Source organism: Oreochromis niloticus, linkage group LG5, assembly GCF_001858045.2.
Source record: "Oreochromis niloticus isolate F11D_XX linkage group LG5, O_niloticus_UMD_NMBU, whole genome shotgun sequence".
NCBI lineage: Eukaryota > Metazoa > Chordata > Actinopteri > Cichliformes > Cichlidae > Oreochromis > Oreochromis niloticus.
Window position 1 is genome coordinate 2,086,179 of NC_031970.2, and position 24,418 is coordinate 2,110,596.

Here is a 24,418-nt window from a genome sequence, read left to right on the forward strand (position 1 = left end):
ACATCGAGCTGCTTGACTCTGACAGATAAATCACACTGTGAGTCTGCTGCTGCCTGCAGAGGACAGAGGAAAGGAGATAAAGTAGGACATAACTGCTGATGTCTGCCGTGAACTGAAGGACGGGCTGAGGATCTGAGCCGGCTCAGAAAAGTCCTGCTGCAAACTGCAAACAAAACAAAGGAGGGTAAAATGGAAAGATTGGGCTCCCAGTCTAAACAGCAACGCTGTCATCCTGCCCTCTAGTGGCAGCAGGTGTCATGACAGAAGAAGAGTGGGAGAGGTTTCCATGATCAGCTCCTCTCAGTAAGGATATGAGGAAGAGATGAGGAAAGGAAAATCCTTTGGTGAGAAATCTTTTTTTCTCATGTAAACATCCAAAGTGCTGCACAGCTGGATCACAGCTGGTAGGCCACGAGATAGATAGATAGGTCGGTCGGTAGGTAGATGATAGATAGATGGTTTTATCCCTCTTGTAGTTTACAACAGGGTTAAAACCAAAGAAAAGTGAAGATGAAGTTAGTTAAAAAGAGTAAAAGTAAGACTGATATTGTGCAAAAGGGTGTAAACTAACCTCTCTTGCTGTGTCGCCTCCTCACAGAGCCGACGTAGCTCCACCTGTGTGGGACCAGTCTGTGTGCGCAGGTGGAGTAAGGAGATGGAGGTTTTTTGGGGGTGATGGTTGACTCGTCTTCTCACACAAACATCCACATTCATTCCCTCAGTTGCTTCCACAGTGCACTGAAATGCATGGTGCACAAAGCGGGCCAGCGCATGAATTTAAATGTCAAGTGCACTTGAGCGGGCAGCTGGCTCTGCACATTTGTGCCGCGCTCTCTTCGGTATGTACTGATTTGTATGTGGAGGTGCAGACAGCCTCCTGTCCCTCCTCACTTTGTTTCTCTCTGTTTCTGTGCCTCTTTCACCTGATTTATTTTTCACAACCTTACTTCCAATTTGCAGCTCCGCTGGAAGCCGTGCATCGAAGGCAGAGTTTATTTCTGCAGACCGGTGTGACATTTCATGTCTCAGAGGCAGCAAAATATCCCCCAGACCCTGGGAGGAGGAGTCCTACAAGAGGGGCGCGGATACACGAGGGTACAATTAAAATGGCATGCACAGTTCCAGCTAAATGCAAATAATTAAATACATTTGTTTGAAAAATTTAAAGCACCACTGAGAGTCCAGTCTGCTGTTAGGTCCAATGCTCACTTTGAGTCAGACTGAGCTACAAAAAATTTCTTTCAGCTCCTATAAAATGATTCATGTTCTCCAGGTGCTGCAGTAAACTTTCATGCCCAGCATCTGTGGAAAAGAGGACTTCCGAGGTCCAGCAGTGAGATGCTGGCAGTATTGATCCTGGTTTGGCCTCAAACAGAAACAAACCTGCTGACGAGAGCAAAGACGTGACGCCGAGGAGTTACCACTGAACTTTATTAGAGCTTTATTATGAAGGAGAACGCATGAACATACGTTACACCATCTGACTCTGAACTTCTCACAGACTTTCAGAGCTAAAGCATCCAGTCAGCAGGCAGAGGTACGCCTACAGGCTCCGCCCACACTAACCAATAAAACTGTGACCAGCAGTGAGCTGGCTCGTTTGGCAGCACTGCTGTGACATAAATGATGATGAAAAACAATGTTTGCTGTTGTAAGATCAGGATTCAGCGCTGCAGCTGATTGGACGTGTTTTAGTTTGACACCAGAGTTAACGCTGGTGTGAAACAGCAGCTCTCATGTTTCTCAGTTTTCCTGTGAAATGAAATCATGATTTTACTGTGGAGCAGCATCTTTGCTGCTTTCAAAGTCTATAAACATTTTTGATCATAATGTTTGATGGCCAGCAGTGTTACTTTGACTTTCGTATTAATGCTGTCTTTTCTTTCTGTAAAGCACTTTGACTTTATTTGGTATTATTATAAATATTATTGGCTAAACCTGACCGCTCGCTTCGATCCTTTCCTGACTGTTTCCTGGTTTGTTGTTGTCCTTGTTCAGGGATGTGTGGACACCGTGTGAGGTTTGTGTGTGTTTGTCCCTCAGGCTTTTATGATCCAAATATTGAACTGCAATAAATAAAACTCAGCAGGAGCTCAGCGGGGCGCAGAACTGCCCGCTTTCCTCCCAGGATGTACGACGTGTGCCCCTTTAATCAAGTGCACTAGTCCTCTGATAGGACTCGCCACCTATTCTACAGACACACACACACACACACACACACGTCTGCTTTACTTACACATTCTTACATCATCTTTGTGGATCATTTGGCCGGTGTGTTGGCTCCGTCTGCTCTGGTTTACAGAACAGCTTCAGTTTTATATCCAGCGGTGAAAAGAGGACAAACAGTTACCTCATGTGTCCTCATGTTTTATGATGACATCAGATGCAAAAGACAACAAACATAAAAACAGTTATTTTCTGCCTGTTCTCCATCATGTCACTGTAAACATTCATTTCAGAAACAACTCAAAAAAATACAAATTTGGGTTTGATTGTCTCGCTGCCGGCTCAGCGGTCTCAGATTCCTGCTCCTCGCTGTCACATCCCTGCAGGTAAGATGACCCAGAAAAGACACCATGCAAATAAAAACATCAGAAAAATAAAGCAAAAAAGCCAGCAGAGGTCTTCAGGAGTGTAAAGCAGGAGGAGCATCATGACATGAGCTGGAGCTCTCTCTCTCCTGCCATCCTCTTCCTGTGTGTATGTTACAGGTGTGGTCCCAGGTGTGGGTCAGGTCTTCTAATCATCCAGTTGTCTGCAGCATCTGCCTCATATACTGGGCTTCAACATCACCAGACTGCAGGTTGTAGATCTGCCCTCCCCCCTGTGGCTCCGTCACTCTGGTGTTTCTTCATGGAGGTGACTGTTGTTGTGATTTGGCGCTAGATAAATAAAATTGAATTGAATTGAATTAATTTGGCGTCCTCCTCCTCAGCGTTCGCTCGCAGCCTTTTACTTCCTCTCTCTCTGTCAGTGTTTTGGTTCAAGCATGATATTAGTATTAGTTATAATTACTTCAATGTTAAATTTATCAGGTCTGAAAAGTAGAGCCAATGATGGCGTGTCACAAATCTGCGTTCTTTCTAACGTCCAGCAGGGGGCGACTCCTCTGGGTGTGATTGTGCAGAAGCTTCTGAGGAGAGAACGACCCTGCTGCTCAGTAAAAGTCTCTCCTGGTGAGTTTTTGGTCTCAGGCTGTAGTTTTGAGTCTGACTGAACAAAACATAAAGTTCATTTTGTGAATTTCAGCCCATCAGAGACAGCAGGGAGGATTATTTGGGGGGATTTACTGTCCCTGCAAAGACACCCAGGAGCCTCCTCTAACACCTCACTCACACATTTGTTCCCAACATTCAAACCACATCCTTGAACTGCCTCAGGCCTCCGTCACACTGAAGGCAGACAGCGGGCCTTTCTCCACTCGTCTGAATCCAGCCGTGGAGACCTCAGGTCCTCTGCTGCGTTCTTCTTCTTGCTTTGTGTCTGTTGTAATTTTCAAAATCCCCCTCAGATTGGTAAAAAACAAAACCCAACTATGACAAAGAGCAGGCTGCTGCAGCAAATTAAGACAAGAAGAAGAAAAAATCCCAGCGCTTGCATCTTGGTTCCAGTCAGCACTGTTGGACAAACCTCCCGAGAACCGCCACTGTTGTTCTGCTAAAATAAGGCCTGCCTTATTGTATAAAGCACCGCAGGGAATCCAGCCAGCAGCTGCTGCTAAACACAGTCTGTGATATTCCTCCACAAACCTCCAAACTAATATTGTTTTGTAAGGCCTCAGTCATGCACAGCTAACACTGCAAAATAAGTTTTTATTGATGTGAGGCAACAAGATGTGAAAAACATGCAGACGTTTCTGAAAGTGTAAACTCGCAGGGCTGATTCAGTATCACTAATCAAACCTCCAGCTATCAGAACGTGTCATTTATGACTTCTGAAAAGTTCTTTCCCCAGGTCTCACCAATCAGGGGAAAAAAAATCATCCAGAACTTTCTTTTTCCCCAAAGTCATTTTTCTCCTGACATCCCTGACTCTGACTTTTCTATTCTTGGCTCTGGATGATGTCACAGAGAGGGGATATCACTAACTGGGCCCCTTTGGCACAGAAGCTCCACCCACCTGCTGTTTATCTGACCTTCAATTAGAAAATTAGCTTTAAGGGGGCGGAGCTAAAACACTTTGTTTTCAGAGGATGACTTGAGGGGCCGCACAGGATCAGATGAAGAAGGATTATTTTCAATTGTGAATCATGCAAAGCTGCACTCGCCCAGCAGCGCGAAACGAGCAGACTCGATCACGTCATGACGAGAAGTTGTCACCATTATCTGCTCGTCTTCATCCGTAAGGTCGCATCATCGTTTTAGTGGATTTTGCGTCATTAATGAATTTTGTGCAGTAAAAAGTGAAATATCTATTTTTTCTTTTTCTAAATATCTATTTTTGTATTAGAGAACAAAAAGAATCATAAAATGAAAACAGTGCAGAACTTTGATGTTTGCTAAAGTTTAAACTGTCAGCGCCTTCCTCACTGACTCGATGATGGAAGTCTACAGTCTTCCTCTCTGAGTAAACCGTCCTCACGGGGACTTCAGTTAGCAGCAGGTTTAAGGAGCTCAGAAATGACGCTGTGCTGCCACCAAGTGTCCACAGTGGGCAGTTACACAGAGTGCAGTCCTCTTGCTGCCTGCCTTCTGTGAGCCAATCAGCTTCTGTTTCCTGTGCTGTCAGGCTCCAAACACTCAAACACATGAAATTTAAGAACAGGAAACACACTCATGTTAGCTCAGAATGAAACAAAGGCCAAACAAACCTACTGGGCTGACTTGAACATTTTCTGCCTGTGTTTATTCGTGTGAACATAGAAATGAAAGACCTCGGTGCAGGCTGCTTTTATCTGCAGTGACTCATTTTTATTGTCATGCTCATCTCAACAGGTTAGATTATCTCCAGCTCAGTGGAACCATCAACAAGTTACAGAACTACAGAAAGAACCAAAAATGTTCTTCAGCTGACGTCAGCCCCTCCTGTTCACTCGTTTATGGCTTTGTGTGTGTGTGTGAGTCCAGCACAGAGTCTGGAGGGTTTTAAATATAAGGATGAGATGAAGCTGAAGATGTGATGAAATCACAAGCAAACACAATTTTAGACAATTTATTACTTTAGGATATTTTTTATTAGTGAACGAGTCTTTAGTACAGATACTTTAAGGACTCGCAGGTCTTCGCATTAGACATTAGAGTGAAGGCTTAAATACTGTGACAGCATCACATCAGGGCAGGAAATGACCACAGGGTGACGAGCAGAGGTCAGTCTGTCTCTGTCAGCACTTTCTCTTCATGCTGTTACAGCCGCCATCATGAACTCCGATATACAAGCGTCCCACACACACACACACGCACGTGCACGCACACACACACACACACACACACACACACATCTTTATGTCAGGGAGAGCAGGCTGATATCGTAGCATCCATCCACCTGCAGCACAGAGAACCACCATCATGACTCTGCCCTCATTTCTAATGACACACACATGATCACACACACACACACACACACACACACACACACACACACACACACACACACACACACACACACACACACACACACACACACACACACACACACACAGCATATGTGCCTTCACAGAAATGTAATTTCAGATCATTTGATAAACTAAAATGTTCATCATCTCCGAGAACACGAAAGACAAGCTAACGACCAAATTTCATTACATCACCTCCATCATGAACACACTCGTTACAGGACAGATGAGGCTGACTGTGTGTTTCACTCACATCGAACCGTCCGATGGATGCTGTCGTCTGATTGGTCTGCATCACCTCAGTCAGAGCCCACATCTGCTGGATGCTGGAGGATACGGTCTGCGGGTCAGGGAGACCCTGAGGGACACACGGGGACACAATCATACCCTCTGCTCCTTCCTGGATCATATTTAACATTTGAAGCTGAAGCTCTGAATTAGATCAATCAACAGAAATCAGAATTCAGGCACTCAGTCACATGACCGCACAAAAAAACTCTAACCAGGTCGACCACACGAGCAGCTGAGACACCAAAAACCCATGTCACCTGGAGGTAAACGCCTCCACAGAGGCAGAGGATACAGTTTCATATCTCGTCTGGCCCGGGAGCTGGAAACCATCGCCGCGGGAAAGGACGTCTGGGGTAAACAGCTTATCTGCAGCCACCGTGACCCGGCTCTGGATCAGCAGCAGCCAGTTTACTGCTGCCTCCATCGGTTAGTTTGTTTCTTTAACAGCAATAAAAAGGCTCTGCTCCTGACTCACAGTTAAAAACTTGTGACAGAAGTAACCTGTAAGTGAGCTTAGAGGCTATGAAAGCCTGAGGTCAGCCAGAACACGGAGGATGTTAATCCTTCCTCCTGTTCCCTCGCTGGTGTCTGATGCTGCTGAAGGTCTTCATAAATAAACAGCAGTGCTGCTAAAACTGAGGAAGCTGAGCGATGCTACTGCATGACAGGACTGGGACGTGAGTGAGGTGGAACACACACAAAATAATAAAAATACTAACTTAGCACCATCACAACACACAAAACCTCCTAAAGCAGCAGCTAAACTAAAGTCTCTGATCAGCTGGACTTCCTTTGTGCCTTTTTAATGGTTTGTTTGTCTGGAGTCACAGACGATAAATAAGAAAAGCTTCTTTCATTAGGAAGCTTATCAAAAACAAATCAGAGCCCAGAGGAAGACTAGCTGCAGAATGATAAAACCTTCATTTGTGTTTCAACCCTGGAGAAGCTGAAACTGAATTTAAGTATGAAAACTGAGAAATGAGCTCATGAAATATGCAGCAAACGGGCTCTCAAAGCTCGGCGCCCTCATGTAGACAGAAACACGGTGCGTACCTCCAGATCAGGGTGCTGGTCAATGAGGGTCAGGTCAGACAGCCAATCAGAAACCTCCTTCTCTGGGTCCTGGAACGAGGAAGAGCGTTCGTTACACTCTGCAGCCGAGTTTCTATGACTTTGTTGTTCAGCTGGATCTCTGCTTCAGTTCTCACTCTGGCTCCACCTGCTGGTCGTTCAACAACAAACCCCAACATCCCGGAGCTTCCCCCCACCGATCCAATCCACAAGCTGCAGGAACGTGGAGTTTAGAAAATGTCTAAATGTTGCTCTGCTTGATTCTGATCTGCTGAGTCTCATCACACTGCTAGAAACACGGAGCACACACCAAGAATACCTGATCATCACATTCATTCACTCTGATCGAACCTCCACGTGTCCTTCCTGTGGGACAGGAAGCTTTAATGTTTAAATGGATCCAGTTTAACGTGTCACAGCTCTAATGTGCAGCCGTCACCTCAGAACGAAACAGCAGCACTGAGCACGCTCAGAGATGAAATCATTCATTTACCGCTCTGTGCCAGAAATCACCAGATTAACCTGCAGCTTCATCCTTTGTCTGATTCATTGTTCGATTTTTATGTTCTTGTTAGATTTTATCACAATTTATTGTTCTCATCTAATAATCTCTGACTGGAGCAGGTGACACTCGCAGGGATTTAATAGTATGTGAGCACGCTCAGAGCCTGAGGAGGAGGCTAACATGTAAAAGCTGTGAGGTGTTCCAGTTCAAATCGTGATAGAGGGGTTGGCACCACTGCTCCACCTTCTCACACATTTCCTTAAATGTGTAAATGTGGTCCACTGACTGCTGGGAATCAGTGGAGTTGAGACAGGTTTAAACCTTCTGAGAGAGCCAGAAAAAGGCCCTGTGAGCGCAGCTGCTCAGCAGACACAGTGTAAACACAGAGAAGCAAAGAGCGCCAAGCTGGATCAACAAAACATCGTCCACGTCAGCTTCAAATATCGCCCATCTGCCCGCGCTGTGAGGAGTTACTCAAACTTTCACTCTCCTCCTCCACATTTATGCTGTTGTGATGCTGGGCTGGAGGTGGACTGGAAGAAGCACTAGTTAACGTTTCCCTTCAAAGTGACAGCGTGCTGATGTTACCTGAGGGCCTGACAACAGGAAGCACAGGTGAGCCGGCAGAAGTAAAAGCCAGAAGCTTAATGGCACCACAAATCAGACGCTTCCTACAGCACAACGCTGATGCTGTGCACATGAACGCGAGCAGAGCCGCTCTGAACAGACCTCACTGAGTTCATTATTGTCCCTCTGCTCTCTCACTGAGTCTGTGATTAATGTCACTTTACCTTCCTGCACTCCTGACTCCTCTGCACGTTAACAACATTAGAAAAACTCACCGGCTCCGTGTGAGGGAATATTTTAATGTCTTCAAGGCTGAAGGTTAACCAGGCCAAGGACGGCTGTCTCAGGATCAGCCGCACACACACCACGTGATCCGGCTCCACCTGCATCTGAGGCACGAACGACAGCAGAGGAAACCCGGCTCATCAGAATACATGATCCAAACACCCATCCATCCACCCACCCATCATCCATCCATCCATCCATCCATCCATCCATCCATCCATCCATCCATCCATCCATCCATCCATCCACCTATCCAGCCACCCACCCACCCACCCACCCATCCATCCATCTATCCAGCCACCCACCCACCCACCCACCCATCATCCATCCATCCATCCACCTATCCATCCATCCATCCATCCATCCATCCATCCATCCACCCACCCATCATCCATCCATCCATCCACCTATCCATCCACCCACCCACCCATCATCCATCCATCCACCTACCCACCCATCATCCATCCATCCACCTATCCACCCATCTAACCATCCATCCATCCACCTATCCATCCACCCACCCATCATCCATCCATCCACCCACTCATCAACCATCCATCCATCCACCCACCCACCCACCCATCATCCATCCATCCATCCACCTATCCATCCACCCACCCATCATCCATCCACCTATCCACCCATCTAACCATCCATCCATCCACCTATCCATCCACCCACCCACCCATCATCCATCCATCCACCTATCCACCCATCTAACCATCCATCCATCTGCCTATCCATCCACCCACCCACCACCCATCATCCATCCACCCACCCACCCATCATCCATCCATCCATCCATCCATCCATCCATCCATCCATCTATCCATCCACCCACCCATCATCCATCCATCCATCCACCTATCCATCCACCCACCCATCATTCATCCATTTATCCATCCATCCACCTATCCATCCACCCACCCACCCATCATCCATCCACCCACCCACCCACCCATCATCCATCCATCCATCCACCTATCATCCATCCATCCATCCACCCATCATCCATCCATCCATCCATCCATCCATCCATCCATCCATCCACCCATCTAACCAGCTATCCATCCATCCACCTACCCATCCATCCACCCACCCGTCCATCCAACCATCCACCCCCCCACCCATCCATCCAGCCACCCACCCACCCATCCTACCCCGTGACAGCTGGTATAACAACATACAAAAACATCAACTGAAGTTGTTGAAGAACTTTACAGAAGCTGCTGCGATTCTGATCAGAACGTTTTCAGGTACATTGAAAATGTATTTATTGACTTTTTAGTTTCAGCTTCATTTGTTACTTTTTAATTTTTGTGTTTGAACTCCTGTTTGTTTGTTTTTTGTTTGATTTCTGCTGATTTTATGACTGATTCTTCTGGTTAAGTGTAAAGTTTTGACGTTATTCCTGAGATGAGTTGGGGTTGGTTTCAGTCTCTCGATGCTCTGGCTTGTTGAGTTCTTCCTGGTAGTTTTAGTTCCCCGAGTCTGTCCAGTCTGTCTCGTCTGTGGTTTCTGTTGTCATGTTTGTTCTGATTAGCTTCGACTCTGTGTTCAGTGTTTCTCTTTTGGTCATTTCCTGTTTTACTCTGACAGGGTGTTTTGGCTCAGTTTCTTTCTTTTTACATTTTTTTTTACTTCTTTGTTCTTCTTCTCTTGCAGACTCCAGAAATGTGAACTTTTAGCCAAATAACGATCAAAACTTTGTTTTATTTTCATGTTTTCCTGCATTTGGATCGATCACAGCACAGGATAACTTTACCGTCCTTTGTCCTGTGTTTGGTGTTTGCACCTCTCAGACTCGTCCCGTCCCTTTGCTTTGTGTAACCAGCCTGACTCCAGTGTCTGCATTTAGCTCTTTTTTGTATTAAAACAAGACAAATATTTATGAAAATTAAACACTTAAAAGGGTAAAAATGGAAGTGGGAGCATCTTCTTGCTTCTTCTGAACTCCAGCCAACATTTTTTCAAATCATTGAGTCTTTTGAGGTCCCGACGAGGTGCAAGAATCAGTGCAGCAACAGAACACAATGAATCTCCCTCAAGGCTAAATCTGACGAACACTAAACCCATAAGAAGTGACTGTACATAATTTATGCTATCACAATTACCGTTTAAACTCATCAGCCTCGCAGCGCCGACTGAAGTAAACAAAAATGAAATCTTCATTCACCACCTGGCTCTATTTGCATAGAGAATAAACAGAGGAAATGAAGAATAAGTCACAGTGTATTGTCTCCAAACTTACAAACTTATTGTGAGTTTCTCGGGGAGCCGGCTGGCTCGACGCCACCACAGCTGAGAGGGAAAACAAACTGGAGCCGGCTGTGGTGGTTTTTATGCCCAGCGGGATACATCGATTTACAGATCTGACGATTGCGGTTAATCCTCCTGTCGTTAGCAGAGGCACAGCAGCTCGGTCTGGCAGCACAACAGGCGGCAAAGTTTTCTCAACTTCTGCCATCAGAAGCGAATAGGCAGAGCGGCTAACGAGACGCTGCTCTGTGACCCCTTTCCTCTCGTTTCTTTACAGAGCTGCTCCCAAACTTTGACCTGCAGGGGCTTGACATGTGATATCAACTGCAGCTGGCTGAAAGCTTCATTTCTGCTGGCTGTGTCATCACTGTCACTGATCTTTATATCAAAGCGTTAGTGTTTTGGCTAATGCCGAGCTGGTTTCTGGTACTAGATGTGACCATATTTAGATGAGAGAATGGACTGCTCAGTAGCAATCCTAACCCGAACCCTGACCTCAGACTACGCGTGTTATTGGTCACATGATGTCATTAAAAATGCTCCAACAGCACAAACACGTCCAGAGGTCCAGTTCAGGTGAAGCTAACAGACAACTAGCAGCTACACCCACCTGTTTCACCAACCACCTGTCAGTCAAAGAGGCCATGCCCCTCAACCTTTCTAAAGGCTACCCCCCCGCTGCGCCAGTGAAGGTGTTATGATGGGGGAATTATCTATAGAGACTGAAACAGTTACATATTAAAATAATCATATTTACAGAGAGTCTATGGAGACTGACTCTCTGCTGGAGCCTCTGCTGGATGGTAGAGGAACTGCAGGTTCAGTGATGATGTTTTTCCTGATGTGAGTTTTGTTATGAGCAGAAGAACTGTCTTATGTCTGAAACTGTGGAGGGTAATGATATATTTTAAACACACAACGTTATCATGTTTAAGTCCAGGGAGATGTTTGTTGGACAGAAAGCAGGAAAACCAGTCAGTGATGTCCATAAGAGCGGGCTGCTCTTAACCTGTGGACTTTACTTAGAATCCATCCTTTGACGTCTGTGCTGTGATGAACGGCGTCAGGCTCTTAGTGACAGCGAGCAGTTACACCTCCTCACAACAGTATTTGAACCCAAACAACCATCTTTTTCTAACCCTAAGCAGAGAGTGGAAGGTAGAGTAAAAAAACCTGCTGGAAAATAAAAGAAGTGCATAGACAGAGATCAATATGAGCAACTGTGAGCATTATACCCTGCCTCCAGCCTCCTGCACTGCAGAATTTCCAGCTCGCTGAAAACAGACCATTATCTGTCAGCAGCTGATGTCTCAGTTTCTCCTGGTGTCATAAGTGCAGCAGTTTCTTTTAACTAATGGAGGTCATTCCTTACTTATTTAACAATGACCTTTGGATGAGTTTAAAGAAAAGGTGTGATATAAAAGAAAACTGCTTTCGACATCAAGGTTCCTCCTCAGCACACCTGCAGCATTAAAGGTCATCACAACAGGTCTGGCTCCTTCATGCACCGACAGCGTGGGGACAGATTACTCTGGACATGATCACTGACAACAAACTAAGCAAAAACTGTCTAAAAACTAACGCAACATTATATAAAACTAAAAACAAGTTGAATGAAAAACCAAATACCACGTGTGACCGTCTCATATACGACCTGCTGTGAAGGTTTGATGGGAGATAAAAATGGGTCAGATTATTAGGAAAACCACCGGTTTATGCCTTTTAAGATAAAAAGATTTGCCTTTTAAATCGTTTATGATTACATGATGCCAGAATGATTTCCAAGCTATATTCAGGTTTGAAATGAGAGGAATAAAGTTTGAACTCAGAGGAAACGATGTTTTTCTGTACAACAAACTTATCAGATGGTAAACAGAAAACACTGATCTTCAAGTGCTGTGAAAAGTTCAGGTTTTAATCTTCAGCAGTTTTGCATTCACTTGAACTCGTGTCTGCAGTCTAATATTTTTATAGTTAAACTGTAGCAGTGACTGAAAAGCCAGATTTAAGGTGAGCACAGGTGCAGCCCACCTGCGTTCGGTGAATGGTGTAGTAGTCCTGGGAGCCCCTCTCAGTGTGGGGGTTGTCCATCAGGGGCAGGTCTCTCAAAGCCGTGCACCACTTGGCGGGGGCCTCCTGCTCGGGGTTCCTCCTCAGCAGACGCACCGTCACGTAGGCTGTGTAGTAGTTCTTAAAGGTGACCTCCTCGATCTGGAAGAAACGCAGTGATGCAGGAGAAACATCAGCTCCCATCACAGCCCCGAAATGTTATATTTTTAATTTCTATTTAAAAAAGACCAGAACTAATGACAGCAGATGTGTTGGATTCAGCATGAATATCAGAAAAAATCTGCAGAAATTTGACCTCCTCAGGGCTCGAGATCAGTTTCGTTGGAAATATTATTTAATAAGGGCTTCCTTTTAATCTGTGAGTGTATATATAGTATAACCCTTCCACACAGAGAGAATCTAAACTCCAGAGGAGCTCCTAATTGAATACTCTCAACTTTTCCCTTTAGACTCCGCGGCTCACTTCAGCTTGTCCTTCATGTCTTCTAGTCACACTCATGAGAACAAAAGCTTTGAATGTTAGCTTTTATTGAATGTTATAATCTGATTAAATGAAACATTAAATTGCAACTTGATTTGTATTTTGCATTTCTTGAAATGTGACTGGAACACAGAGCTGCTGACAGGAATAAAAGAAAGTTTCTTGGAGATGTGCTGGATGAAGTGAAACTTCATTAAACCATGCTGGGCCTGGAAGGGAAATGCCTCCCGTCCATTCCGGGTCTTAACCTATTATCTAAGAACACTGTATCTGCCAAATCTCTGCATTAAGGCCTAAATGGAGCACACAGCTCGCTGCTGAAAACTCCTTTGTGCATTAGTGGCTCCAGGCAGACGCCTTTGAAGCTCGCAGCTTTGCGCTAATGAGGAGTCACTCTGCATTAAAGACGACTTTAAATTAGGACTAAATGCTGAAAAGTGGGTCAGCACCCAAAATGTTTGAAGACGCTCCCGAGACAGGAGCACAGCTCTCTATTTAAACAAATGCTGTGAGTGTGTGCGCTGCCGCAGGGAGGCCCACATGGAGGGATGTTCTGCTGCTTTCAGGTTTTTAACTTTGCGCTGGAGGCCAAAAGGCGACAAACAGAACTTTAGTCGCGTTCTTTCTCCCGCAGCAGAAAATTCACTTCCAATAACGAACACAAACAAAGTTAGGCTGCACGTAATAATTACTGTTACTGAATATAATATTGTAAAATCATATCATTATTTTGTCTAAGAAATGGAAAGAAACAGTAAAAAGCATCTAAAAGTGTCTGGATGCATGTTCAGTAATGCAGGTAATGTGACAAAGTTGATTGTGTTGGCCTGGATGCAGCGTTTTCTCAGGCCTTATAAACCGCACAGCTGCGTAATAACTGAAACCAACACCACTGACTAACAATGAGGCGAGATCTGCTTCATGATTGTTAATGTGCAAAACTGCCAATCAGTGAACATGAGTACTATTCACAGAGAGTGGGGAAGGCTCCAGTCACGGAGTTGTAAGACGGAGGCAGACGGGTACTGTCAGGCCCCCTCCTCAGTTCAGACATGGTCGCTGCCTTCACATAAACGTCTTTGGTTCAGGTGTGTGGATGACACCTGGGTCAATCAAACCTCAATGCGATCAGTGAAATGATGGAACGTCCTAACTTGATAACACATCAAGTTCACCACGGAGGATATGAAAACTGACAGGCTAGCCTCAGACTGTGAGACTAATGGGGGACATTTTACAGTCAACGTGTACAATAAAGAGCCACAGATCAGTATTTAAGGTGTGACTCTCATCATCCACTGGAGTACAAACAGAGAGTCACTGGGATGCTACAACACAGAGCGAACACCATCGCAGTCACAGTCACAGCGGCCAGGGAAGCAGAAGAACATCACATCAAGAAGGCCCTGAGTAAATGTGGTTATCCCAGCTGGACATTTGTCAAAGCTGGGAAGCTCCTAAAGAAAGCTCCAGCTGATCCAGAAGAGAAGGACAACCATTGCCTAAGCAAAAGCCCTTAGTGATCCCTCATGTGTCAGGAGTATTGGAGCACCTCATCTCTGTGGCTTTTAAACCCCAAAACGCGTTACGCCAAAAACTGGTCCACCTTAAGGATCGGGTCCCACGGTACAGCCAGAGTAACACAGTGTACCCAAACAACCTCTGGCTAAGATGACGGGACCACACAGAAGAGCCACCAGGCCAGGACTCCGCCATCTCTCTGTGGATGGCGCTCAGGGCCACTGATCAGTGATCTTCACTGTTTGCAAAGGTGCTTCTTTTATTTTGCTCTAAATTATGTCAAAAACCCCAGAAAATACAGTTTTTCCTGGAAAAATCATCAAAGATTTTCATTAATTGTCACAAAAGGTGCTGGGTGCCATGATGTTAAAATTTCAAAGTCTAGTATACTTCACCAAATGTTAGTTACAGGAATTCATCAGGACATTTCAAAAAGTGTCATTACTACAAAATAAAAGCCTCTGATTAAATTATTGTAAACTATAAAAATGGTTTGTCTCTGATTTTCAGAATAAAAGCCCCAAATGTCAGATTTTTGACTCTCTTTTTTTTATCCTTAGCTTAGTTAGTGGAATTTACCAGGCATAACTTACAAAATAAAAGCCTTCATTTAGCATTTTCATCCTTTTTATGGTGTAACTATCAGCTTCTCTGTCTGCAGCTTTTCTTTTAGCTATAAAATGTCCTTCAGCTCCACTGTCTGTCAGCGCATCATCATCCTTCTTATTCTGGCTGTTGATTGGTTCTTTGATTGGAGCCCGAGAGGGACACCTACTATCATGACCATCAAAATCACCTCAGCATCCTGTGACTTGTTTAAAGTGTCTGAGGAACACGTGAAAAAGTTCAGTGTTCGGGTACTGGGAAGACAAGTAGAAGTTGATAAAGCCTCAGGAGGATGTCAGACAGAAAGCATGGAGGACACTGTAGGTAACAGATCAGGTGAGGCACTCGGGAGCTCTCTGCGTTTGCTTACATTAACAGGCTTTCCAAACGGGAGGTTGACGTCGACGACACAGACACCGGAGTGAGCCGTGTCTGCTTTGGTATCTCCGATCTGCAGGTAGACCGGAGCTTTGACAGTGAAGTTCACAGGCTTGGTGTCGTCAGGGGTCATCGTCTGGAAAAACAAATGAGAGGTCTGAAGTGAGTGACCTGTCTGCCACACACAGCAGCTTGTTATAACCGCCATATTAAAGGTGGTGCTTATTCATAATAATAATGAGCTCAGCACAGCAATTCCTGTGAGCCAAATCCTCAGGCTGCAGACCGTTCTACACTCTGAGCCTAAAACTTTTTCCTACTCTTAGATCTCTGTGATGTCACTCAGAGCCTCACGCACCTGCTGTTTAAACCTTCTGTTTTTGAAAGAAAGCCAATCAGAAGAAAGTTGTCTTTAAGGGAGATCAGTAACACAGTTTGTCTCAGACATGATAAGGTGAGCTGAGATAAAGAAGGATTATTCTGATCTGTGACTTATGCTAAGCTATTCTGCAAGAAAAATCTGAAGCTGAAACTGAGAAGAACAGATCAAACTTTAAAACCTTTTCTCCTGTAAGAAAAATGTTCACACTGAATTTCTGTGTCAGCTGAGATTGATACGAATGCCTTTGAATTATTACATTTGGATGAATTTTGCACTTCAGCAGCCAAACTGGTTTTAATATTTAAAACGGGAAAGAGCTTTTAGTGACCTCTCAGTGTGTGCTGTGCTGCTTCAGTCCTTAGATTTGTTACCCACGCATGTACAGGATTTAGTGCAGTGCTGTCAGCTAAAAACACATCCCATCGTTCAGACAATCAAACAGTGAGTTCCAGCTTCTGTTCTACAGTTGATCTTTGTTTTCTGAATGCTTCTTTACGCACCGTGCAACTCGGACAAACTTTAGGGAGGAATAAAGCTAAACCTGGGCCTAGTTCTGCAGTCTAATGAAAGGATCAGGAGGACAGCTGTCAGTGCTGCAGCTGCAGATGTGCGCGCTCTGTCAGCACCACGGACAGCGACCGCACCGCCGCTGGATCCTTCCGCACCTCCAAACCAAACAGTTAGCACGGAGGCTAACAGCTCCACAGCTAACCGAAGGCTAAACACTGTCGGTGATTTTAGGCTAAAACAAACCGAAGAAGAGAAGCTGCTCTGCTTCGGGGCTCACCTTTCCGTGTTTCAGAGGGCTCACAGTCGGTGGAGGTCAGCAGAAAGATGAAGAAAAGGCCCAAATGAACCGCTGAAAGTCGCGGATGTTGACATGCTAAAGAGAATCAGTTTTGCTTCCTGGTTGTCACCATGGCGACCGGGGCAGTCTTAAAGGGCCAGCAGTATGTCAAAAAAATGGAAACCGTCCCATCAATGGAGCTGAAACCGGAAAATATAAGTTTTTGCTGTAAAAATTATGAAAACTTTTAATTAAGTATCACAAAAGGAGGAGGGTGCCATGATATCAAATTTTCAAAGTAAAAGCTATTGGTTTCTTATAGAAAGACTAGTATATATTTCATACTTTTCCAAATGTTAGTGACAAGAATTCATCAGGACATTTCAAACAGTGTCGTTCCTACCCCCCGCCCCCATTACTACTCAAAGCACTCGTCAGCATGAAAGCCTTTTCTTAGTTAGTGGAAGTTACTAGGTGTAATTTACAAAATAAAAGCCTTCTGTTGACCGGAAGAGTCTTAAAGGGCCAGCAGCCCTCTGAGCGGCAGCAGTCTCCTCATAGATGGAGCCTGTTGTTCAGTTTAGTGTGGGCTCCATAAAAAGCCCCCCCAATCATAAAGAAAAACTAAGCTTTTTCTGAGGTCCTACTCCTGTTTTCATGACAGCTTGATCGCATCGAGCTTGCCTATGATCTTTTTTATTAATCAAATCATTCTACACCTAACACTTAAAAAAAGAGAAAAAAACAGAAATACAAAGAAACAAATAAGAAAACCATTAAAAAATAAATATTTGAGTCTTCAGTTCTGGTCTGTGTGATTATAGCCTCGGTTTCCTGCTCTTCCTCTTCTGCTGAGGCTCAAAAAAAAAAAAGAAAGAAAAGAAAAGAAAAGAAAAGAAAGAAAGAAAGAAGCTCATCTGCTTCAGGGATGAACTGAGCTCTTCTGCAGAAGAGTAGTTATTTGAGTTCCTGTTGTCTTACATCACTAAAAGCAGTCTGTCCATTCTCCTCTGACCTCTGATGTCAACAAGACATTTCGTTCCAGAGAACTCCTGCACACTGGATAGATATGAGAGATGTTTGAGCTTCAGCAGGTCACCATGACCACACCTCCAAGTCTAAATACAGTGAGTTGCTGACATGTTATTGGCTGATTACATAGTTGTGATAATGAGCAGTTGAACAGGTGTACCTAATAATGTTGCAGGTGTGTACATCAGCACTGATTTAGTAAAACTCATGTTTCTTTATTTGATTTTGCTTTGCTAAGACGAGTCTTTTATATATGACACCATATAATAATAATAGTTTTGTAAGAATAAAAAGTTTTCAGATTCTAACATTTGTCTTTGTTCTTTAAACATTTATCCTGTTTTCTTAAGAGTAAACAGCCACGGTCACTATTCAGTGAAACCTAAGGGCACGGAGTCTTAGTTGCTTTTTGTTCATTTTTCTGTCCCTTGTCTCTTTTGCTTTATTTTGAAAGTCGGCTCTTGGTGTGCTCCTCTGTGTTTTTACTTCCTTCATGTGTATTTCTTGTCCTGGTTAGAGTCTCAGCTCACCTGTTCTCATTACCCTCCTCTCTGTGAGCTCAGTCTGTGTCTCTTTCTCAGGTTTTCTTCTTCTCTTTCAGATCTGGGTTAATTTGCTGGTTTTCCTACACTTTGGTCCAAGCTTCCTGTTTAACTCTGGGTTTAAATAAAGGATCTTTTAAAATTACTGTCAGCTATTGATTCCACGAGCTGATACGCAGAGGGCATCCAAAACCAATCAAATCACTTGGAAACCACAGAGTCAGCTACCTGATACATTTTCACTTTCATTATTGATTAAAGAAACAGATACAAGTCTGGCAGTTAACTTAGATAATAATATGAATAAAAATATGTTTAATAGTTATTTACTGTGCTGTTACACCAAGTGTAAGTCTCATTGTTAGAGACCATGTCATGGTGAGACCATTAAGGGGTAAATATGTCCCAGTTACATATTCCAGCCTGTTCTGTGTGCTCTCATCAACAGCAGATGGCATCCTTACTGCACGGATCTCACCTGCATCATTTTAACGGCCTCCATCTCCTCCTCTAAGAGTCATTGCTTCATTTCTTCTCCACCCTGCACAAAAAATATAAAAAATAAAAACAGACAATCTCTGGTCAAAATGAGATTTGGGTGCAGCAGCGGTATCAGGATGAGGCAGCACACCTGTGGCTTTATCAGCCGGCAGCAGGAACCAGCTGTTATTAGGGGCTGAGCACTGAAGCTGTGGACACAGCTGCCACCTTTCTACCTTTCCTTTTACATCTTCCTCTTCTGCACACTGAGGCCGAGTGGTGAAGATGACTGAAATTAGGCACTGACAGGGTCAAATATAAAACATTATACAGCACATTAATTTTAAATCGTCACCAAAATTGGCAAAATCATCTTCAGCTCAGGTCTCACAAAATATATCACATATGATTACTGACTTCTGACACTGTTTGACTTTTATAGTCAAAGACAAAGTTTAGCTAACAAACAGGAAGGAAGGCAGGACAAAGACATGCTGTGGAAGAGAGCCAGAGATTAATAATAACTAATAAACATGACTGCAGTCTGACAAAAAAACTGTTTTTGTTGTCTATAGATGATTTCCTATTTTAATTCCTGACTTTTAAGCCTTAACGTTTGCATGGTTGAGGGCGTGGCCTAATTTTCACCTGGTAAAGGCTGTTTGACCATTAAGAGATATGCATGTTTGACACCATCCATCCATCCATCCATCTTCATCCGCTTTATCCGAGTCCGGGTCGCGGGGGCAGCAGCCTAAGCAGAGAAGCCCAGACCTCACTCTCCCCAGCCACCTCCTCCAGCTTATCCGGGGGAACACCAAGGCGCTCCCAGGCCAACCGAGAGATATAATCTCTCCAGCGTGTCCTGGGTCTGCCCCGGGGCCTCCTCCCGGTGGGACATGCCCGGAACACCTCACCCAGGAGGCGCCCAGGAGGCATCCTTGTCAGATGCCCGAACCACCTCAACTGGCTCCCTTCGATGTGGAGGAGCAGAGGCTCTACTCTGAGCCCCTCCCGGATGGCCGAACTTCTCACCCTATCTCTAAGGGAGAGGCCAGCCACCCTTCAGAGGAAGCTCATTTCTGCCGCTTGTATCCGCGATCTCGTTCTTTCGGTCACTACCCACAGCTCGTGGCCATAGGTGAGGGTAGGGACGTAGATCGACCGGTAAATTGAGAGCTTCGCTTTAACACTCAGCTCCCTCTTCACCACGACGGACCAGTGCAGCGTCCGCATCACTGCAGCCGCAGCACCATCGATCTCCGGCTCCCTTCTCCCATCACTCGCGAACAAGACCCCAAGATACTTGAACTCCTCCACTTGGGGCAGGAACTCATCCCCGACCCGGAGTGGGCACTCCACCCTTTTCCGGCTGAGAACCATGGCCTCAGATTTGGAGGTGCTGATCCTCATTCCTGCTGCTTCACACTCGGCTGCGAACCGTTCCAGTGCGAGCTGGAGGCCATCACCTGATGAAGCCAACAGAACCACATCATCCGCAAAAAGCAGAGATGAGATTCTGAGGCCACCGAAGCGAAAGCCCTCCGCCACTTGGCTGCGCCTAGAAATCCTGTCCATAAAAATTATGAACAGAACCGGTGACAAAGGGCAGCCCTGGCGGAGCCCATCACCCACCGGGAACGAGTCCGACTTATTGCCGGCAATGCGAACCAAACTCTTACAACGGTTGTATAGGGATCGAATGGCCCGTAGCAATGGGCCAGACACCCCATACTCCCGCAACACCTCCCACAGGACACCCCGAGGGACACGGTCGAATGCCTTCTCCAAGTCCACAAAACACATGTAGACTGGTTGGGCAAACTCCCATGCACCCTCAAGTATCCTTGAGAGGATAAAGAGCTGGTCCAGTGTTCCGCGACCAGGACGAAAACCACATTGTTCCTCCTGTTTGACACTTCCACTATTTTTTCCTTATCAGTACTAGTTCATCATTGTATCTTTATCCACTAGCCCGAGAAAGACACTGTGACTCTGTGGCAGGAGATCCAAATCCCAAACTGATCTGATCCAATCTGATTTTGTGCAGTAGGCTCCTCTTGGCTGAACTGTAGCTCTGACAGTCTTGCTAGTTAACTGTAAAACTGAAAAAAGGTTTAGCAGTTTAACACTGATGCAGATCAGTAGTTGGATAGCTCACTACTGCAGGTACAGATCTGCAGCATGGATCAGATGCAGGAGTGTCTGCGAGGAGCTCCTGCAGGCACAACACTGCCAGTGACATTAAGCTGGAGCAGACAATGAGGAAAAAGATCAAACACACGAAAATCCTTCGAGGTAAAAGTGCGAAAAAATCAGTCCATATGAGATTAATGATGAAAAATCACATTTAGTTTAGCTAAACGTGACCATAAACATATGACTTGAAATGTGACCTGGTGTCCAGACTAATAGATTTGATGTTGGGATCTCTGCTGTGAGCAGATGCTCTGTCACTCAGTTTCTCACTCTGTGTTTTCCTCTAAGCCCCTCTATCCCTGTGCTGCTATCACTCCAGCACTGAAACCAAACACTGTGCCCCCCGCCCGCCCGCCCGCCCGCCCGTCCGCCTCCGAGATACAGTACAATGGCATACATTCATCCATTCTGTTTATTGTGTTTGAAGCAGGGGGAGATGGGCTTTCCAAAGCCCTCAGATCAGTCAGTGTAGGAAGCTGGCACCGTGGTCCCTCGGCAAAAACAATCCCCTTTTTTCCCAGATGGTCCGCACAAGCGAGCATGGAGCTGCAGGAGCTTAGCAAGAGAGAGGAGGGGGGGGAGAAGTCCTTCATGTCCAAGGAGCAACATCCAGTTTTTATCTCAGAGACCCGAAGCCCTGGCATTCAGTCTGTCTGGCAGTTTATCTGTCTCCTTCCTTCTTTTATTTCCTTCTGCCTTTCTTTCTCTCCCTCTCTGTCTGTCTGTGTGCCAGTTGTCAGCACCATCTGTCTGGTTTCTCCACGATAAGAACTTGTTTTTTAAAGCAGACAAACGAGGACAGGCTGATGACTGTTTGTAATATTCCTCTCTGTGTCTCTGTCGCTTTTGAACCCGTCTCCCCTGCCGGGTGAAAAACCTCTGAGACGGGAGAGAAAATTCACCGGGCCCGGTCGATGATATGTTTCTTACATAAGAGCGCCAGTGAGGTGTCACTCTTATGTAAGAAACATGCAACTGACAAAGTGCCGCTGCCTTCCCCTTTCACAGGATAACCTTGAAAGAATGTAGGCAAAGGGAGGAGAGCTGCGGAGAGTATTTGTCATGGTAAAATAAGAAGAAGATGCCAAAACAATTTCAAACAGTTTCAAACTAAAGCTGTAAGCCATCCACGGATCCAATTAGTGCAGAAAATGTAGGTAGTCTGAGGATTTCTAGGCTGGTGTTGGAGGGAGAAAAACTTCCAAAGTTCAATGTAGTTCTTTAAAATAGTTTCAAATATTTCAAAGCACAGCTGTACCTGAGTAACAGAAGAACACACTGATGAAATCCAACCAAAAACTAAAATGATGTAATAAAAATAAATATGAATGTGAACTCTGACCTCTGATGTGACTCTAATGGTGGACGTGTTTGTTACAGATTTCGATGAAAGTGTTCATTCGGGCAAGTTCAGCTCAGCGGTCTGACTTTTATACACGTCATACCCACAACTCCAAACTCATCTAGGGAAGCCAAACCAGGGTTTATTCAGTGGGACTCACAGGTACTTGTAGCTCTCCTCGATGTCTGCAATGTTGCCTTATGGGAGTATGAACCCTCAGTTCTGACTATCATCCCTCTCTTTGTTACCATCAGACTTTCTGATGTACGGTCTGGTCTCACAGTCTCGAGTAGCTGGGGTTCTACTCCTCTGGTGTCTCTGACTGTCTCCTTTCATGTATGAAGCCACGCTCCTGTTCATCGTAGTCGCTATGATGCCTGACAGGAGCTTCCATGTGGTGCTGAGGCAGGTTATCGATCCTCCCTGTCGTTGGATGGGAGTGGTCCCATCTGGGGGTCCCTGGGGATCAGGAGTATATGGCCTTCGGTTAGCCATTGTGGGTGTGTCTCGTCCATTAGCAGCTGTTTCGTTTGTGCTGCCAGTCGCTCATGGGGTGCAGTCAGCCTCTTCAGACAGGAGGTGTGAATCATGTCGGGGCCTGGTGCCGTCCAACGCTTCATGCATGAGACTCTGCCACTGATGGTTATGGGATCCTGTTCAGGGAGGATGCTCAGGTCCCACATGCTCTTCCAGTATTGCTCCGTCTCCAGCCTTGGTGGGGCTGTTCTCATATTGTTTCGCTGAATGTACACTTTGGATGGTTTACTCTTCAGACAGTTAGCCAAGGCTGTGAGTCTTTGCTTGGCGGTTTCTAAGACCTCAGGTTTGGGCTGCTTGCTCTACTTCTTAGGTACCTTCTTCATCACACTTTTGTGCAGCTCCAATAGTTGGCTAACTGCTCTCTTTGCTGACTTGATCTTGGCAACACTAACACTGGTTTGAACTGAGGAGGACGCCCACCATACTCGTTCCTCGCACACTGACAGTGATGTCATCACACAGCCACACCCAGTTAAAGAAGAGAGCAGAGGATAAACTCGAAATCTCTTCCTTAACAAAGAGCAGAACTCGAGATGTTGGAGGACAAATGTCACCTTTGAGCATGTTATTCACACAGAGATGCACTTCAGCTAAATCTGCATAACTGCACATCAGTTTGGTGACTTGTTGCATCCGACCAAGCCTCTCACTGAACATGCCAAAAGCCTCAGCAGAGGCTACCTGTAACACTGCACGTCTTTGGGAAGCAGTGAGATAAGTGTTGCTGCCAGCTGTAAGAAACAGACTGTCTCCTGTGTAATTCCAAGATGTGTCCTGTAATCTGACATTTTTTATTTGTGCAAGCATCAAAAGATAAAGAACACAATAAAGAAAGCTCTCATCAGTCACACACTCATACTGCACTGTGAAGGTAACAGAGGTTATTCTGTTGTGTCCTGTGCTGCAGCTTTGAATGGCTGACGTGAAATGCAGGGTGAAACGCGCCTCTGGGTTGTCCTGTTCTCTCTCCTGTGTGCAGTCCTCTCGTACATCTGCAGTCTGTCCTCTCCTTGCTTCCAGTTTCTGTAAAAGCGTGTCATCCATTGCCCGCTTTCTCTTTCTGGCTGCAAAGTGGCACTGTGGTGACGCAGGAAACACTGAGGATGTGGAGTGTGTGGGGTCGGAGAGGGAGACGGGGGATCGTGTTTAGGAGAGGAGGGGGTCTCTGGCTGGTGATGAAGAGTGCATCGTTTCAGGCCCAGAGCTGCTGCCTTCCTGTGCTGCTACTTCTGTTGTGTTGCTATTCAGTGTGCAAAGAGAACAACAAAGATATGGTTATGAAGATCCGCTTTTTTTTGTGTGACAGCATATTTGTGTAATGTGCACAAACTGTGCGTATCTGTAGACACACAGAGGAAAGAGGACGTTTCATTGTGGGGGAGGCATTTGGGCGCAAACAACCTGATGTGAACTTCATGTTTCACAGCAACATAAAACATGGACGTAGCAACAAAAGTGTGCAATCGTCTCATTAACAACACACACAGAGCGGCCTCTGGGTGAACAAACGACAAAGATTGTCGTTGGCT

The 24,418-nt window shown here is 45.4% G+C and overlaps 1 protein-coding gene and 1 long non-coding RNA gene across 2 annotated transcripts; one reads left to right on the plus strand and one right to left on the minus strand.

Annotated features, from left to right (window-relative positions):
• Nucleotides 1–613: 613 nt before the first annotated feature.
• LOC109197400 (uncharacterized) lies at nt 614–1,626 on the plus strand. Its single transcript, XR_002058521.2, has 3 exons — nt 614–839; nt 961–1,095; nt 1,274–1,626. It is a non-coding gene; the product is annotated as an uncharacterized LOC109197400 (long non-coding RNA).
• A 3,509-nt stretch (nt 1,627–5,135) lies between these two features.
• On the minus strand, nt 5,136–16,936 carry nicn1 (nicolin 1). Its single transcript, XM_025907577.1, has 7 exons — nt 16,755–16,936; nt 15,578–15,721; nt 12,561–12,740; nt 8,261–8,374; nt 6,896–6,964; nt 5,805–5,909; nt 5,136–5,481 (listed from the first exon to the last, which is right to left on the minus strand). Exons 2-7 carry the CDS (start codon nt 15,716–15,718, stop codon nt 5,440–5,442), a joined length of 651 nt encoding a protein of 216 aa, XP_025763362.1. The 5' UTR covers nt 15,719–15,721; nt 16,755–16,936; the 3' UTR covers nt 5,136–5,439.
• Between the last annotated feature and the right edge of the window lie 7,482 nt (nt 16,937–24,418).

Excerpts from the sequence above, each read along its gene's own strand:
- nicn1 (XM_025907577.1), bottom strand. The coding sequence starts at position 15,718 with ATGACCCCTGACGACACCAAGCCTGTGAACTTCACTGTCAAAGCTCCG. Across the intron at positions 12,741-15,577 it reads CGTTTGGAAAGCCTGTTAAT|ATCGAGGAGGTCACCTTTAA; the intron begins GTAAGCAAACGC and ends CGTTTCTTCCAG. Across the intron at positions 5,482-5,804 it reads CATCCATCGGACGGTTCGAT|GTGGATGGATGCTACGATAT; the intron begins GTGAGTGAAACA and ends TCTGTGCTGCAG.